This window comes from Paraphaeosphaeria sporulosa (genome assembly GCF_001642045.1).
Source record: "Paraphaeosphaeria sporulosa strain AP3s5-JAC2a unplaced genomic scaffold CC84scaffold_14, whole genome shotgun sequence".
NCBI lineage: Eukaryota > Fungi > Ascomycota > Dothideomycetes > Pleosporales > Didymosphaeriaceae > Paraphaeosphaeria > Paraphaeosphaeria sporulosa.
The window spans coordinates 292,270-306,789 of NW_017253373.1; the positions used below are offsets into that span (position 1 = coordinate 292,270).

General features: G+C 52.3%; 6 protein-coding genes across 6 annotated transcripts; 4 read left to right on the forward strand and 2 right to left on the reverse strand.

Annotated features, from left to right (window-relative positions):
- The first annotated feature begins 270 nt into the window (after nucleotides 1–270).
- On the forward strand, nucleotides 271–2,014 carry CC84DRAFT_1169166 (FAD/NAD(P)-binding domain-containing protein). The gene has a single exon (XM_018179584.1). It carries the CDS (start codon nucleotides 412–414, stop codon nucleotides 1,861–1,863), a length of 1,452 nt encoding a protein of 483 aa, XP_018030000.1. The 5' UTR covers nucleotides 271–411; the 3' UTR covers nucleotides 1,864–2,014.
- CC84DRAFT_374366 (uncharacterized protein) lies at nucleotides 1,920–2,760 on the reverse strand. Its single transcript, XM_018185961.1, has one exon. The coding sequence runs from the start codon at nucleotides 2,700–2,702 to the stop codon at nucleotides 1,977–1,979; it is 726 nt and encodes a 241-aa protein (XP_018030001.1). The 5' UTR covers nucleotides 2,703–2,760; the 3' UTR covers nucleotides 1,920–1,976.
- A 114-nt stretch (nucleotides 2,761–2,874) lies between these two features.
- Nucleotides 2,875–4,116, forward strand: CC84DRAFT_1231996 (NAD(P)-binding protein). Its single transcript, XM_018183747.1, is given in 3 exon segments — nucleotides 2,875–3,234; nucleotides 3,290–3,465; nucleotides 3,484–4,116. 3 exon segments carry the CDS (start codon nucleotides 3,159–3,161, stop codon nucleotides 3,922–3,924), a joined length of 693 nt encoding a protein of 230 aa, XP_018030002.1. The 5' UTR covers nucleotides 2,875–3,158; the 3' UTR covers nucleotides 3,925–4,116.
- A 135-nt stretch (nucleotides 4,117–4,251) lies between these two features.
- On the reverse strand, nucleotides 4,252–7,041 carry CC84DRAFT_374843 (uncharacterized protein). Its single transcript, XM_018185963.1, has 4 exons — nucleotides 5,670–7,041; nucleotides 5,035–5,622; nucleotides 4,801–4,988; nucleotides 4,252–4,742 (listed from the first exon to the last, which is right to left on the reverse strand). The coding sequence occupies exons 1-4, from the start codon at nucleotides 6,852–6,854 to the stop codon at nucleotides 4,265–4,267; spliced, it is 2,439 nt and encodes an 812-aa protein (XP_018030003.1). The 5' UTR covers nucleotides 6,855–7,041; the 3' UTR covers nucleotides 4,252–4,264.
- A 1,817-nt stretch (nucleotides 7,042–8,858) lies between these two features.
- CC84DRAFT_1222655 (uncharacterized protein) lies at nucleotides 8,859–9,226 on the forward strand (the record flags this gene model as incomplete). Its single annotated transcript, XM_018183401.1, has 3 exons — nucleotides 8,859–8,945; nucleotides 9,002–9,112; nucleotides 9,164–9,226. 3 exons carry the CDS (start codon nucleotides 8,859–8,861, stop codon nucleotides 9,224–9,226), a joined length of 261 nt encoding a protein of 86 aa, XP_018030004.1.
- Nucleotides 9,227–9,713: 487 nt separating this feature from the next.
- CC84DRAFT_1130489 (condensin subunit Cut3) lies at nucleotides 9,714–14,489 on the forward strand. Its single transcript, XM_018175861.1, has 3 exons — nucleotides 9,714–13,994; nucleotides 14,049–14,174; nucleotides 14,226–14,489. Exons 1-3 carry the CDS (start codon nucleotides 9,747–9,749, stop codon nucleotides 14,268–14,270), a joined length of 4,419 nt encoding a protein of 1,472 aa, XP_018030005.1. The 5' UTR covers nucleotides 9,714–9,746; the 3' UTR covers nucleotides 14,271–14,489.
- The last annotated feature ends 31 nt before the right edge of the window (nucleotides 14,490–14,520 follow it).

Here is a 14,520-nt window from a genome sequence, read left to right on the forward strand (position 1 = left end):
CGTCTTGACATGTTCATACCCATCTGTCTCAGTCATTAGTGAAGGTGTTCCTGCCAATCCTTCTGTGCAAAGATGGGTATGAGTCCAAACTAAAAGTCGCACTGCTTGAATGTTACAGAGGGCTTCATCGGTAAAGGATGGATCGGTTTTATGGGAGACCTTCCAATCGGAGCACGTTCATATACACTGGTGCTTCTCGCTAGTATCAGTTTATAAGATTTCGGGCAGGCATGTCTCGGCTATGTGCTTGGCCTGGATTTTGCCATCCAGTGTCATCAAAGAGCTCCAAAAATTCTTGTCCGTCAGCATAAGCGAGCCTTGTACACCCCTCAGTCTGGCAAGGCTGTATGCGGTGTTCTGTGAACTTAAAGGCATGACTATTCCTCTACAATAGCTCATTCGCATTCTATCATGTCCCGGATGCAAGCTTCTGTACTCGGCCTCCTAGCGCTGGCCTGCGCAAAATTTGCGCGTGCAAAGATCGATGAAAGTAACTTCGATGCGGCAAGGATTATAGAAAGGGACGTTGCGATCATCGGAGGAGGTGCAGCCGGAACATACGCGGCAGTTCGGCTTCGAGAAGACTTCAACACCAGCATCATAGTGATCGAGCCAAAGAACCGATTAGGTGGTCACGTCGATACATACGAGGTGCCGGAGACGAATACAACACTCGAGTATGGCGTGCAGTCGTATATGCAATATGGCCCGACAGTCGACTTTTTCGAGCGCTTTAGCGTTGAATTTGGTTCTTTTACATCGCGACGTCTCGCAACGATCAACGTGGACGTCGGAACGGGCAAGACACTCGATTACACGTCACCAACGCTGAACGACACCACAGAAGGACTAAAGAAATGGCTGCAGTTCGTTGAGAAGTACGACAGTCTGGTTGAACCGGGCTTCTGGAACTTTCCATCGCCGGACAAGATACCTGCAGAGTTCCTCATGCCATTTGGTGAGTTTGCACGGGAACACAAAGTCGAAGCCGCGGTGCCTCGAATCGTCACCATCTCCGGTGTCGGTGTCGGCGACCTACAAATTCTTTCCACTTTACAAGTCGTGCAAGCCTTCGGATTGGCGGTCACCAAAGGCGTATTAGAGGGTACTTTCATCCAGCCAAAAGTTTCAAACAGTTTGTTGTATCAGCGCGCATACAAGCTGCTCAAGGACGACGTTCGCCTTGGCTCCACGATTCAAGAAACGGAAAGAGACTCAACAGGCGTTCGCATTGTTATCCAATCCGAGAAAGACCAGGCGAAAACTCTCATCAAAGCTAAGAAAGTCCTCTGGACCCCATACCCAAGCCAAGACAATTTAAAACCCTTCGACCAAGACGCCAAAGAACTACAAGTGTTCAAACCCTGGACTCCGGAATGGGATTATGTTGGGGTGGCCAGCATTCCCTGCATACCTGAGAACACTTCTGTCCAGTATATGCCGAGAGCAGTGGAACCGTCCAACCATCTCGCCATCCGAGACTATGCCTACTTCCTTTCTCTCGGTACGACTGGTCCTTCTGGCCTCAATTTATTCCGTGTGATGCTAGGAGCCAATTTCTCCCTAACGTATGAAGAAGCAAAGGTTATAGTAACCTCCAGCGTCCAGAAGCTGGTCCAAGCTGGAACCCTGAATCATACAGGAGACTGCGAGGTTGATATCAAAGCTTTATCCGCTCACAATGGAGTACTCTGGCCACGAGAAAGCGAAGCCTTAGAACAAGGGTTCGTACAGAAGCTATACAGTCTACAGGGCCATCGGAGTACATGGTGGACAGGGAGGAGCTGGTGTGAGGAGTATTCGAGCAACGTGTGGACGTTTACTGATACAGTCCTGGAAAGATTGTTGAAGTCTTTGGCGTAGCGCGATGCGAGGCCATAGTTGTGCGACGAAAAGCTGGAACAGTAGGTATTGACAGGGTTTGCCGGGCAGATTGTGCGCTTGATGAAATCCAGGTGTGGACATGAATTGGAATACTACTCAGTGTATGAAGGAATAAATCTACCTGTCCTTGTTTGTCGACGCGATTTCTGTTGCGTAGATTCACTGCTTGAATCCAGAGCAGGAGAGGACGATGAATCTCCCTTTTTAGTGCTCTTCTCGCGCGCTGGTGTACGTTTCTGTGGTGTAGGTGGTTTTCCTCGCGCCAGATCCTCGACATCGGCCTGGATCCTCTTTTCCCGTCCAGCAGCGGTCTTTAGATTATTGAGTCTGAAATATATGCGCCAACGGTTGCCCTTGTTTAGCTGTTCCCATGTCGCTTTGGCCGCGGGTGCCTTTTCCAACGCAGCTAGGAAGTCGGGAGGCATCTCCGTGTTTCCAGAGCCCGAATAGGCGGAAGCCCAGCGTCCATTGGCCTTTGCAGCCTCAATCGTAGCGCGTCCAGCAGGTTGCATACGGTTCTCTTTTTCTAGTCGTTCCACGTAGCTGACATTCCGCTTCGACCAGAGACTCCCAGGTTTGCGCGGACAAAATCGAAACAAGTATATACTATCGTCCACTTTTCGACCTCCGCTATCGATCCAGCCGTAGCATAATGCTTCATCCAGTGCTTGGTCGTAACGCAGATTCGTGTCGGCGTCCTGAGCGCCCTTTTTGATGGTTGCGAGCATTACGCCTTCGGACAACGAACCTTCCCGTGCCAACCAATTTCTCCAAGCTGCAGCGTCTGCAAGTCTGAGTATAGGGAGCTCTTTCGGCATGCTGCGGAAAAGTGATAGTGCTCTTCAAATGCTGATAATAAGTAGTCGAGGTTCCACGTACTTGTTGAAGTTGAGTGTCGGGCCAAGGAGGAGGATCCGAGTCCGCCACCGAACCAAAGCGGTTAGCTCAAGTTACATATGCCAATGAGCGCCGGGCAGTCCCGTCGTCCAACACATTCGAGGGTTGCGCAGTCTTGTCAACATGACTCCCATCTTCGTTATGAAAAACTTGGAGAGTTGGCCATTGTGAACATTGGTCCGCAAATGATCAAATTCCAGAAGGCGTCCGCGTTGGTGTATCAGGGACGAAGTATGTCTTCAGTGAGAGAATTAGAGATCATCGCGGCTCGCATTGTGATTACACCCGGTAGGTGGCACAGTCTTTCCAAGTATTTGAACGATTGACCACCCGAATCAAAGCCACAGCAGGCACTCTTAGGGTTCCTACCCCTCAACATGAGTTTTTCAGCGACCTACAATCCAGACGCAGATATTCCAGATCTCAGCGGCAAGGTGATTCTAGTCACCGGAGGTAGGATACTTTAGCATCGTCATTTCGACGATTCCATGCTGACGAGGGGTTTCAGCCACCACTGGCCTAGGAAAGCAAACGATTATTACACTCGCAAAACATGCACCAAGCCGCATTTTCTTCACCGGCCGAAATGTTGACGGTGCCAAAGCCACCATGGAAGAAGCAAAGGCAATCAGCCCTAAGACGGCATGCACATACGTGACTGCAGATCACACATCTCTAGAGTCTGTATAGTCCGTAGCAAAGCGGATATCCGCAGCCATAGATCGCCTCGACATTGTGATCTGCAATGCAGGAATCATGGGAGACCCAGCTGGTCTTTCCAAAAATGGATATGAAGTGCAGTTCTCCATCAACTACCTTTCCCACGCCTTGCTCATCACGCATCTGCAACAAAAACTCCAGGATTCGGCAGAAAACAACGGCGATGCTTGCATCGTTCTCCTCTCCTCGAACGGCTTCAGATTCACACCGAGAGGGGGCGTTGTCTTCCAGGACCTCACCACCACACAGGAGAATCTGGGAATGGGTTCCAAGTGGCTCCGCTATGGGCAGAGCAAGCTCGCTCTCGTACTGTACGCCAAATTGCTGGCTAGGAAATACCCCAAGATCAGGACGGTTGCGATACACCCCGGTGTCGTGTACACAGGACTGGGGAATAACCTGCCACTGGGCGACAGGCTCTGAATCAAAACGATGTGTTTGGGCCAGCAGATACCGTTGCATGAGGGAGTGTATAATGCATGCTGGGCTGCTACAAGTGAGGATGCGAAGTCGGGGGATATGTATGAGCCGGTGGGGAGACTTGCGGGAGATACGAAGGACTCGGGTGATGAGGAGTTGGCACAGCGGCTGTGGGACTGGACGACGAATGCACTGGGACCCTATCTCTGATATCCCCATGATTCTAGGATTGGCTTCTTTGGACTACTGGCACTTGGCAGATGTGATGGATACAGGTCGTAAAACTGCACGTTCAAGTACATCATGGAGAAGTCGTAACGTCATTACCATTCTTTCAACCCGACTACGTGTACACCGCCAGACCCACGGCCGCAGCGATAATTGCCCACCCTAACCTCCCTACCGCCCACCTATTTCCAGCGCCATCAAACTCACCCACACCCGCCCTTGCCGGCGGCGGCGGTGGCGGCACGCTCCCAGCCTTCATCTGCCCACCCCCACTAACACTGCTCTTATCCCCCGTACTCCCCTCCACGCACTTCGCCGTGCCATTTCTAAACATACGATCTACGACACCTTTCCACACCATCGTCACATCATTGATCATAGGCGCTGTGTAGAACATGCGACAGTCGGCAGCCTCATAGATGAACTCGAGCGGCGTGTTCGACGGGTCGTCGCGGCGGAGATTATCCTTGAGATTGATGCCGCCTGCAGGCCTATCACCACTGTACGCGGTGCGCTTGAACATTTGCTCTGCAAAAGCGGTTTTGCCGAGGGAGGTTTGGTTCCATTGGGTTTGCTGTTCGGGGGAGCCGAGGCTGTGATGGTTCTTAGGAATGTCCGCATGTGAGAAGTCCTGGTGGAAGGGAGGCTTACAAGTAGATGATCTGGGTGCGGATTTGGACGTCGTCGTAGGAGAAAGACTGGGCTCCCTTGGTGCCGCCGATGCCTTGCATAGGGCCGGCTTTGGGCTGGCCACCGACGGCGATGGTGCGGACGCCGCCTTGATTTTTGAGGAGTTCGGAGACGATGGTGCAGGTTGAGGAGCACATGCCGTCGTGGAGCTGGGAGGTGTTAGCTCGTCAAAGGCGATAGAACGGCACAACTTACCATAACGATGTCCTGCGCTTTGAAGGGCTGCGGGGTCTTCGTCTCGTTCGCATTCTCCAAGAATCCAATAACCGAGAAATCGGGATACGTGTAGCTCACCTCGTCGCTAAAGTTGTATCTGAGTGTTTTGGTAAACTTGTCGTCATTGACCGTTTCCGGCCCGAACATCTGCTCCCAGCTTCCAAATGCCTCGTTATTGGCATCGAGCTGGTGTTGGAAGTTGAAGCCGCTGGTGAACAGAAATACATCATTCATGCTAAGCTGCCCGAACGCTTCCTGAAATGCGGCCGAGTTGCTCTGCACAAATGTCTTGTTGGCAGCAAAATCTCGAGTCATTTGACCAACTACGTTGAGAGCGTCGTTCGCCCGGAACCGTGTTCCACCAAAGGGCTCTTGATCGGCCTGCGGAAAGACCTGTTTGAAGGAGTCGTAGCCGAGGATTGCATTCCCTCCGCCGTTTCCGCGAAGGTCGAATATCATTTTAGTTTTACCTGCTTTGACGGACATGCGGATGAAGTCGCGCATGATGTTCTGGAAGAGCTGAACGTCCGGCGATTCGTACGAAGGGATGCTCATGACAGCAACATCCTGATCGTGTTAGTACTTGTACCGAACCACAAGACAAAAAGGCTCACATCGTATCCAGTGTCGTTGATCCAATAACCTCCAAGTGACAGATTTGGATGTATGAGCTCAGCTTTCGGATATCCCACATGGGATGGTGAGGGTGCCTGCGAGGGGACCGTCACATTACTACCATTGACGGCAGTTGTAGTAGCGGCCGTGTTGAATGTGGGACCGGAACAGAATTTCCTGAAAAAGGTGGTACCATCAGTGACGCCTGTAAAGTCTCCGATAACGACTGCCAAATTTATTGAAGATTTTACTGTGCCGTTGGCAAAAGCCATGGTGGTGTTTGGTCCTTCGAACATGCCTGTCCTGAATGATCCGAGATAGTTGACCCCAGAAGCGATAAGCGCTTGACTAGGGAAGAGTGCATTCCATCGGGTGTCTGAATCGTGGAAGTCAGCCTGCGTAGCCACAGTCTGCAAGTATTCCTCCACTCCGACGCCATTGATTGTTCGCACGGGGGAGGGTTTGAACGAAGTATTGTTCTTCGCAAGCTCCAGGTCCCGGTAAGAGTATATTTCAGGCAGCTGGCTCCCATCGGATGAGACGGATACGAGTTCTGTCCCAGCAGGGCGTTGAAACTGCATGACGCCTGCCAGGATATCAGGCTGCCACGCAAGATGGTTGTCGTATGCACGCGTGAACAGCTTGTTCAACTCTAGCTGAAAGTCATACTCGCTCTGGAAACCGTTGGCGGCCAATTGCTTCTTCATGCTGTCCATTTCCCCCATAAGATCCACTGGCTGTTCTGTGTATTCGGCCGGAGGATTTTTCAGAAACGCGATGTTACTCTGCCACTCAAGATACAGCTTCAAGTCGTCTATGAGTTGCATGTTGCCTTTCTGGTCCAACGGCACTGATTGAAGACACCTGACTGCTAACTCCGCTGGGATAACCTTCCGGCTTCCCGAAGGAATAGCCTGTAATGCGCTACTGACAGCAGCGCACGGCTCCGCGAGACCTGGCGTATTTGGCATCGTGGGCGTGGACGTGGTCGTCGGAGGTTGCGTTGTATTCGAGGGATGAGTGCTATTGTCGACTGCTGCAGTAACTACTTCGAAAGAATCCATGCTTTGCATCTCATCGATGTCGATGCCGGGGCCTTTTGGTACTCCGTACAACATGTATGGGTTCGATTTGGCCGTTGCGAGGCCGAGCGAAGCGCTCAGAAGTATTATCGTTGGAAGCATGGTTGTGAGTTGAGCGCAGTGTACAAAAAGCGGAGCGCGTATGACTTGTGGTTCTGAATGATCTTGAAGCCTCCTCTTCTTCCCGACGAGTCCAGGATTAGTATATTAGTTGTCTATAGCGGGCCAGCGCTGTGAGTGTAAAAATTTAATATGAGGAAGGGAATGACGCGAGATCTATCGCTATCACAATAACAAGACAGAAGAGAAGTGTGAAAGATCGCGAGAGGCCATGAGATCTCCTGCGCAGCACACGAGGACCCCCACGAACGCGTAAAGACTGCGAACCAAGCTGTTATCACGAAATTTGAGGTATACACGCCCTGACACCGTTCCCATAGATAGGGTAGTTTAGCCTGTAGCATGAACGTCGCATGGTCAATGCAGCTGTGCCGTTGCGCAGCTAAAACGCGAAGTCGGTGGATGCGAAACTCTGTACGCGCCATCGCACTGTCGTCGCGAGGTCTGGGAAACAATCATTGTGCGTGAGCTCATCGTAAGCGCGGTCTGGCAATGGCGGCCCCGCATCGCGTTATTCGGATGTGCTGCATCCATATATTTGAACGCTCTTGGAAGGCCTTGGAGATTGGTGGTGAGGTGCTAGGTGTTGGGGGAGGATCGCCGTGTGGAGCAGAGCAACTAAACCATTCGGGAAGATAGCCCCACGCCACCATACATATCCGTGTACATCGGCTCGCTATTGCTTTCGCTATTGATCGTTCGCCGTGATGTAGTCTGCATCTCACTACCTCGGCGATTCATTACAATCTACTATTACCGCAAAAGGAGCCACAACCCATCACTGTTTTCATATATGTGCACCTCTATTGCGCTTGAGCAAGTAACATCGACGAGGAACTTGGTCTAGAGGAGCTTGAAACGATTATAGCAATGTCAGACCTTTCGATATGTCGGATGGTGAAGCCAAGAGAGTCCGAATCGTATCGAAGAGGTCGCGCGGTCTGGTTCCTCTTGCAAAACCCTTTTCCTGACTCGTCCGTGTTTCATCTCGTCTGCTGAAGGGCATCTGCTGGTTGGTCTGGTTGTGAGTAAGCTTTTTAAGATCGAATTTTCACCACTGTCTGTGTAGTAACTCGCGAGCGTATAATTCGAAACGATAGTCCAAGGTGTGGCAACCTTTGCTCTAGGTTGCACCAGTGGTCATGAACAAGTCTTCACCTTCCGCCCGACGCCGTGTCTACCGGCGTGTGTTCAATGAGCGATACGAATTCGTAAAAAAGCCCCGTCACCACTAGCTGTTTGCAGTTGAGCTGCCTTTGGCGCGTACCTACCGATGTTGCTCCCCGCGATCTTTGGCCGTCTACGCCCGCGGAAGGATGCATGGTCGCTATGGTGTGCATGCCGAATGTCACTGAACGAATACTACCACAAATTGAGGTCGTGCCTGTGGAAAGAGCATCGTATTGAGGATAACGATCCCAGTGGGGACTGAGTGACATCTCGTACGAGTGTGCGGGAAAATTGGCTACAGCTCCACCCGAGATGATTCTTCGAAGTCTGGATACTGTAAAGTGTTTAGGAGAGATTGAGACTGCGTCCAGTCGTCCAATTGCCTCCATGAGGCAGGTGGTATCGACACTAGAACCCCATGGGGTCATAGCATGTCAATATTACGGGGGAGATCGTAGTGGTGGTGGGTCTGCGGGCGGAGAGTATAGCTCTACCGCACGGTAAGGCCCCAATGACACTACCGATTGGTGCTATTGCCGGTCCGAAGAGGAGTCTCTGGATTGTGGCGTTTATACCAACGGTATTCGCGTACGTATGGAGTGAAGCTTCTCTGTTTCGGCGCAAGTCTAAGTCTAATTGAACATGGTCTGTTAGCGAGATGGTGAATTACTCAGGTGGTTAGGATAGTAACAAGTATGGCGCTGCGGAGCCAGATGAAGTATAAGAAGGGGTCGAGTCGGGCAGCATGAGGGTCATCCAGCACTCACTCAAGCCTCATCCACCAAAGCTTCGGTCCCCTCTTTCAAGACAATCAACATGAAGTTCTCCACGACCATCCTCGCTACCTTCGCCCTTGCGGCTGGTGTGATGGCTGCGCCTACCGCCGATGCTGAGGCCGCAGTGGTACGTTGAAATCCGGCCACGAGTTGTCCTTGAAAGCAAAAGTAACAATTGCGTAGGCCGTCTGCTCCTGCTACGGCGGCTTCTGCGTTCCCGCAGGTTGCAACACCAAGAGAGAAGCTAAGGCTGAGGCCGAGGCCGAGGCCGAGGCAGATGCAACTGCGTGGGCGGTAGGTTGAGCTCAACTCTGCTGTTGATGGATGGACGCTGATGCTACTTAGGCTCTTGTGGAGAAGAGGGTGTGTTACTGCTATGGAGGCTTCTGCACTCCTGGATGCCACTAGCTGGGCCAAGGTTGAACATGCGCAACGAGTGTATAGCATGGGAGAGGTCATCTAGAACTAATGGATCCCATCATGCCCGGTCTTGATTCACCCAGAATTGTGATGTCTGTTATCTGCCATGGTCCGTCCGGCTCGGGGAGAGTGAGGCCGGGGAGACTTGAGCTACCTTTGAGACCCAGCACTGTAAACTGATAACGCATACCATGTGATCACGTCCATGCCAAAAAGTGATCTGCGAGGGCGGGTTTGGATGTTAGGCGTGTAACCTGGATGATGTTCAAGTGTATGAGAGCGACATCGCATGTCGAGGACGAGCTTTGCAATGCCGCTGGGTCTGCGTAAGCATAAACCTGTGTCGTGTGTAAGAGAACGCGTCGGGATGCGTGGGGCAAGCACGTGTCTAGCGTGAATTGGCCCATGGTCCGTGCACAATGTTTACCAACAGCACCGAAACGAACACCAGGACGGCTTCATACATTGGAGCAAACGCACGCCGACTAACCGCACACAGCCAGCGAAAATGTCGTCCGCGTCGCCCCGGAAGTCCACGCGCGCCGCCGCGACGCGTCGGAAAGCGCCGATCGTCGACGACGACTCGGACGGTGAGGAGAACCAGGCACCAAAGATCAAGGAGGAGGAAGAAGAAGAAGACGACTTTACACCGGCACCCCCACCACAGAAACGCGCACGAGGGAGGCCCAAGAAGGTTGCAGGTGCTGCAGCAGCGACCCCGAAGCCAGCCCCAGCGCGGAGAACCACACGGCGGCCGCGCGCAACAGAATCCGTCGAGCCCACCGACCTAATCGAACCGACCCAGGTGTTCAATCCACCTGCAGAACACCCTGCAAATCCCACGCCCGCGAAGTCGCCACGGAAACGTACAACGACGACGGCCAGCCGCAAGTCTCGTGTCCTGGTAGCGGAAGAGCCAGCGGTGGAAGGCTCCATCCTGCCTACCCCGCAACCGTCAGAGCCCTCAGAGACGCCGGACCAGAGCTTGTTGCATTCGGAAGTGACTGTGACACAGCTCGAACCCGCAGTCAAGCTTGAGCCTGGCCTTGAGCCCGAGCCTCAATCTGAACCAGACGAGCCTACTATCGTGCCCCGCGCACCCAGCGCGCCCCTCGCAGACATCACCGAGAGCGCGCTCAACGAACAGATACCCGTGCCATCGTCACAGCCCGAGCCTGATGCCAAACCCGACGCTACCATGGTTTTCAGCACGAAACACACGTTGCTGGAGAAGCCCATGGACATTGTGGCGCGCAAGCGGCTCGCCGGCATCCCCTCGACGCATCAGTCAGATGTTCCGCAGCAGCGCACCGTCATTGAGTGGCTGGTCCTTACCAATTTCAAGAGCTACGCTGGGGAACAGAAAGTAGGGCCTTTCCATCGCTCCTTCTCCGCCGTTGTGGGTCCAAACGGATCAGGCAAGTCCAATGTCATTGACTCGTTGCTGTTCGTCTTTGGTTTCCGTGCGAGCAAGATGAGGCAGGGCAAGATCTCGGCTCTCATCCACAACTCAGCCCAATTCCCCAATCTCGACTACTGCGAGGTTGCAGTTCATTTTGAAGAAGTCAAGGATCTCCCCGAAGGAGGCTGCGAGACCATCCCGAATTCGAAGCTCATCATCTCCCGGCGAGCCTTCAAGAACAACGCCAGCAAGTACTACATCAACAACAAGGAATCATCATTCACGGTAGTGACCAACCTTCTGAAGGGACGTGGTGTGGACCTGGACCACAAGCGGTTCTTAATCTTGCAGGGCGAGGTCGAATCGATCGCTCAGATGAAGCCCAAGGCGCAGGGGGAGCATGACGATGGTCTGCTGGAGTACCTCGAGGATATCATTGGGACATCCCAGTACAAGACACCTATCGAGCAAGCCATAACCGAGACGGATGAACTCAACGAAACCGCCCAAGAAAAGGAACGACGAGTCAAAATTGTAGAGAAGGAAAGGGATGGGCTCGAAGATAAGAAAAACGCAGCACTCGCCTTTCTCCACGATGAGAATGAGATCGCTTCAAAACAATCGGCCCTCTACCAGATCCACATCTCAGAGCTTGACGATTACATTCATGCAGCCAGCGAGTCTGTGGCACAGATGCAAGCTCGGTTGGACGAGGAGCTCCAGGCACATCAGGGCAATGAGGAAGGCATCAAAGAGCTTGAGAAGCAGTACAAGCGAGGCTCCAAGGAATGCGAGCGGTTGGAGAAGCAGGCCCAAGAACTCCAGAAAGAGGTTGCGAAGATCGACAAGGACACGGTCAAGTTTGAGGAGAAGAAGAAATTCATGATCGGAAAGCAGAAGAAGCTCGAGAAGACAAGGGAAACCAGTAAGCATGGCATGTCCGAGGCTTCGACAAACGCGAAACAGTATGCTTCTGATCTAGAGGGCTATGCCGAGGATATGGCAGCGCTAGAGGAGAAGATGGCGGCCGAAGAGGAGGAGCTTGAGGCTATCCGTGCAAGCCTTGCAGGCAAGACTCAGGGCCTTTCGGACGAGATCGCGGCAAAGCAAAAGTCCCTCGAGCCTTGGACTGCCAAGATCAGTGAAAAGCAATCTGCGATCGCTCTAGCTCAGAGCGAGCTTGACATTATTCGCGAGAAAGAGAACGCAGGTGCCAAAGGAATTGCTGAGGCCGAAGCCAAGATCGCCACCTTGCAAGAATCGAAGCAGACCAAGGTCGACGAGCTAGAAGAATGCAAGGCGGAACAAAAGAAAGCACTGAAGGAAGTCCAGCATGTGCAGGCAAAGCTCAATCAATTGGCACAGCAAGAACCCGCCCTCAGATCCAAACTGTCCGGTGCAAGGCAGAACGCTAACGAAGCGCGGGCGAGCCTTTCAGAGACTCAGAATCAGGGCAACGTCCAAGACAAACTGATGAAATTGAAAGACCAAGGACGTATTAGCGGCTTCCATGGACGTCTTGGCAATCTCGGTACTATCGATCAGAAGTACGATATCGCCATCTCGACAGCCTGTCCTGCGCTGGATCATTTCGTTGTCGATTCAGCTGAAGTGGGAGAGCAGTGCATCGACTACCTCCGTAAGAATAACCTAGGTCGAGGCACATTCAGACCTCTCAACCGCCAGCAACAACGCGATCTCTCGCCTATTGAAACACCAGAGAACGTCCCACGACTTTTCGATCTCATCAAGCCGAATGATGTGAAATTCAGACTGGTTTTCTACAACGTGCTGACGAACACACTCGTTGCGAAGGATCTTGACCAGGCCAATCGTGTAGCCTACGGCGCAAGCCGATGGCGCGTTGTCACTCTCAATGGCGAGTTAATTGAGACAGCAGGTACAATGAGCGGTGGTGGCAATCGAGTATCGAAGGGTAAGATGTCGTCAAAACTTGCGGCCAACGTCACGAGCACCCAAGTTGCGAAACTTGAGCAAGACCGCGATGCCCTTGAACAGAGCTATGCAGAGCTTCAGGAACAACAACTAGGTCTTGAATCACAGCTTCGTAGCTTGAACCAACAGATTCCTCAGCTGGAAACACAGGCTCAAAAGATCGCAATGGAGCTGGATAGCTTTGACCGGAACATTGCTGACTCTAAACGACGGATCAAGGAACTCAGCGCTGAACAGGCGTTAGTCAAGTCGGACAAGGCCAGTATCTCGAAACTCGAGAAGAGCATCGCGTCGGCCGAAAAGGAAGTTGCGAAGCTACACGCAGAAACTGCTGAGGTGGAGGCTGAGATCAAAGAACTACAGGAGAGGATTATGGAAATCGGTGGCTCAAAGCTGCGGACCCAGAACGCCAAGGTTGCCGATGTGAAAGGCCAAATCGATTCTCTTGCTGACATGACATCGAATGCGGAGGTGTCAAAGTCAAAAGAAGAGAAGCAACTCGCCAAACACGAAAAGGCACATGCTGACGCGATCCGGGACCTTGAAAAGCTTGAACGCGATGCCGAAAAGATCGAAGAGGATATGGAGGCACACAAGCAAGACGCTGCAGGGATCAGGCAGCAAGCCGAGGAAGCCCTGGAAGCTTTGGAAGCGACAAAAGAAGAGCTGCAGACTCTAAAGGCAGAACTCGATGAAAAGACAGCTGCATTGAACGAAACACGTGCTCATGAGATCGAGATGCGTAACGAGCTCGAAGAGGGCCAGAAAAGCCTCAGCAAACGCCAAAGTCAACAACAGCTGTACCGTGAAGAGCTGGCTAAACTTACCTTCCAAAATCTGGGTGATTTTGGAGAGTCGGAGCAAGAGGGTGCAGGCCTTACCGAATACACTAAAGACGAGCTTCGAGACATGGACAAAGATGAGATCAAGGCTTCGATCGCCGGTCTCAAGAAGAAGATCGAGAATGTCACAGTCGACGTCACAGTGCTAGAGGAATACCGAAAGCGTACCAATGAGCATGCTGAACGGACCCGTTCCCTCGATGAGGCTGTTGCTGCCCGCGATTCCTCCAAGAAGAAGCTTGACGAACTCAAGAAATTGCGTTTAGAAGGTTTCATGGAAGGCTTCGCGATCATTACCTCGAAGCTGAAGGAGATGTACATGCTCATCACCAACGGTGGGAACGCCGAACTAGAGTTGGTCGACTCTTGGGATCCTTTCGCAGAAGGTATCAACTTCAGCGTTATGCCGCCCAAGAAGAGCTGGAAGAGCATCTCGAACCTCTCCGGTGGTGAGAAGACGCTGAGCTCGTTGGCCCTGGTATTTGCGCTGCATCACTACAAACCGACACCGTTGTACGTCATGGACGAGATCGATGCCGCGTTGGATTTTAGAAACGTGAGTCTGCTGGGTAAGACAGTTCGCATGAGAACGCATAGCTAACGTATTTAGGTTTCCATTATTGCGAGCTACATCCAGCAGCGCACCAAGAACGCGCAGTTCATTGTTATCTCGCTGCGCAACAACATGTTCGAGCTTTCTGCGCGCCTTGTTGGCGTGTACAAAGTCAACCACATGGTAAATGCTTCGATCCTTCCGAGCTGCAGGGAGTCGCTAATCACCACCCAGACGAAGAGTGTGACAATCGAAAACAAGGACTACATCAAGGGATAGCACGAATCCTTAGTCATAGTCTTCTTGAGCATATTTATTGGGCGTTGGGGTTTTGGGTACACCGGACTCGGCGTTTGGATGGTATCGTAGCATTGGGTGCCAAACTGGCTGGGATGGCAGGGTCTGGCTGAACATGACGGGACAAAGGCTGCTGGGGCTGCTTGGAGTTACCATATTCCTCATGATGTTGTATATTGCGACGACACATACGAACTGTTCGAGAACCTTGATCATCGAAGAAGACCTCTCC